At 50.1% G+C, this 2,726-nt stretch overlaps 1 protein-coding gene across 4 annotated transcripts in view; it reads right to left on the reverse strand.

The window, feature by feature from the left end:
* Positions 1-2,464: 2,464 nt before the first annotated feature.
* Positions 2,465-2,726, reverse strand: part of LOC102495182 (arachidonate 15-lipoxygenase B) — a 10,112-nt gene continuing 9,850 nt past the window's right edge. For all 4 annotated transcript variants that reach the window (XM_006151764.1, XM_006151763.1, XM_006151762.1 and 1 more), the window contains one exon: positions 2,465-2,644. In XM_006151764.1, coding sequence (XP_006151826.1) covers positions 2,465-2,644 — 180 coding nt within the window. The remainder of the gene's footprint in view (positions 2,645-2,726) is intronic.

Raw genomic sequence — 2,726 nt, forward strand, 5'->3', positions numbered from 1 at the left:
GAAGAGTTCAGCTCTTCAGGACATTTAGAGGCACCAGAGGGTCGAGCACCTCAACTGTTCGGAGTGTGTCCATCCTCCCCCGTGGTGAGCAGCACTCCAGAAAAGGAAAACAGGTCACAAGCTGAGTGTTAACCATCGCCAGCAACGGGGGATCCTTCGGCCACTTCTTGGCAAGCCCGTCCTCTCGGTCCTGTAGACCCACAGCTGTCCTACTGACTCTTAACTGGCTGACAGAGGCCGGGTGTTTGCTTTGGACAGAGTCACTTCTAGGGACGACTCTCAGAAAAAGAAAAAATCTATAGAGAGTTGCTTTACTTAGCCCTCTGCTGAGTCGGAAAGCCAGGCAAAACACCAAATGTGATATGAGATGTCGGGGTGCACGGGCCCAGTGACCATGCCAGACTCAGGGCCAGGAGATGACCAGGTGCTTGTCTCACGCTCATGAAGAAATAGAGATGCAGACATGGAGCGAGGCCTTAGAGTAGATGCAGTCTTTGTGCTCAGCTGCAGCACACGCGGATGTGCTAAACAGAGACATAATCTACTGCTGGGCTTTACAGATAGAAGAAACCTGAGCGTTAGCCAGAGCAGGCCAGGAGAGGCTTGTTTAGAACCACAAGGCACGTGGTTTTCTCTTTCCTATAAAAGAATAAGCGGATGGGACCAGCAGTTAGTGTAATGGCTATGTCGCTGGACTCCCATGTAGTCGACTGCGGTTCGCCTCCCGGACCCAGTGGCTTAAACTCATGCCGGGAGAGGAGAATGGAGGAGAAGGGATTGCAGTGTGGCCATCCCCCCTGGGGGGGGGTGATTTCCTGCTTTCTGTCTCTCTGTCCCTCTCTGCCTGTCTGGCAAGCACCCTATAGCAAAAACCTCTACAAAAAAAAGAATGAGCGGCTTTCTTCAGCAGGGACGCGGAGTTCTTCTGACCCTCGCTCTTATCTGTCTGTCCTTTCTCAATCCACAGCCCTTCCCCTTGGGGTACCCTATCTCTTCGCCCTCGGGCTGGGGTGCAGATGAATGAAGGAGCAGTAAAGCAGCATGTATTAAAACAAGAAAAGGAAAATGGAAATGAATGGGGAGGGGTTCCAGAGTGGGTTGTTGACTTGGGGTTCTCCTCAGGGGGTTTTAAGGCAAAGGCTTGCTTTCTGATAAGGAAGTGGGCTTAAAAAGTAGATAAAATGTGTCTATTCTTTGATCCTTTTTTAAAATAGATAATTGAGGTTCTTTATTGCTAAAGTTTTCTGTGGGGCTCTCTGACCCTAAGGGTCTGCATTCTTTGGCACCTCTGAGCCACAAACACCATAACGTTGGTGCCGTGGACTGTAACTTAGTTACTACCGTGAGCTGTGTCCTGTGTGCAAGTAGTTTCTTATTTAAGCGAGTTGTGAACAAGCAGTGAGAGCTAATCATTCCTAGCGAGAGCAGTGAATGGTTTTTATTTGACATTTAGCCAGAGTGACTCCATCTTGACCAGAGTTGGCTCCCTCTCACAAGTCTATATCCTACCTCAGTTTTTTCATCGTACCCCTTACATGAACTTTTTGAAGACCCCCCTCAGTGTTTTATAAAAATGAGTGAAACAAAACAAAACAAAACAAAAACATTTTAACCTGCAATATGACACAGAGATGATCATTAGGTGAATTTAAAAGACATCATTAGGTGAATTTACTTTTTAACCTCTAGGAATGCCCATTGACTCTGGGCCAAAAAAGAGAAAAAAAAAAAAAAAAAAGAATGAAAGAACGCGTATGACATAATGGAATTCCATCGTGGAAGATGGAACCTAGAAGGTGAGGTAGGCCCAGTGGTAATGTGTTCTGGTGCTCTGGAAATAGAACCGGCTTTGTAATGCATATCTTTTGTCCCATTGTGGGGGAAGTTTTGAGAAAGGCTAGGTGGCCGCTGCTTGCACTGACTCGGGCAGCATGTCCTCCTTCCACTTGGCTTCCAGTGACCCTTTCTCAGCGTTTCATTCGTTTTAAATCCGGGATCCTGGGTTGCCAGCAGCCTCTTGGGGCAGTTTGGGGCTGAGTCACTTCTGGTGGCTATGTAAACAGAGCGAGTTCCTAGATGTGGCTGTCCTTGAGTCGGGTGGCCCGAGGTCCAGCCGGTCGGCTGTGGTCAGTGGGCTCAAGGACAGGATTCGGTGCCTCCCCCATGGAACATAATGCAAACCAGACCCAGTCGTAAAACCCCGAAGGGGGCTGTGGAGGCGCTCCGAGTCTCAGGGTCTCTGCAAGCCTTCATGGCGCTGTTCTACCACACTCTGTTCTCTGTGGGTTTTTTGATTCTCTGTTTTGATCTTGTTTCTGTTGTTTGTGTGTGGGTGTTACATGGGCCTGGTTGTTCCAGGAGGAGCACGTGGGGGCCTCTTTTTTCTGGGGAATCTTTTTTGGATGCCAGTTAGCCTAGAGCAACGTGGTCAGTGTGTCACACAGGGCCACCTTCTCCAGCGGATTCAGATGGACACACTGTTCTCGATGAGGGGAGGGTCCAGGTATGAGTAGGGCAGTGCCAGGCCCCGGTTCCGCTCCCGGATGTTCCTCGAGATCTGGGCCAGGCGGCTCTGGAAGGCAGCGATGCTCCGCCGTGGGGCCTCCTCGGTGAAGTGCTCGTCGGGGTAGGTGCCCAGAGGTCTCTGGGGACCAACCACAAGTTGGGTAAGGGAAGTTGTTGAGGTCCTGCATCCCATAATCCCTGTCCTCATTCCCTGAGCAGCT

Source organism: Tupaia chinensis, unplaced genomic scaffold (assembly GCF_000334495.1).
Source record: "Tupaia chinensis unplaced genomic scaffold, TupChi_1.0 Scaffold000330_1, whole genome shotgun sequence".
Classification (NCBI taxonomy): Eukaryota; Metazoa; Chordata; class Mammalia; order Scandentia; family Tupaiidae; genus Tupaia; species Tupaia belangeri.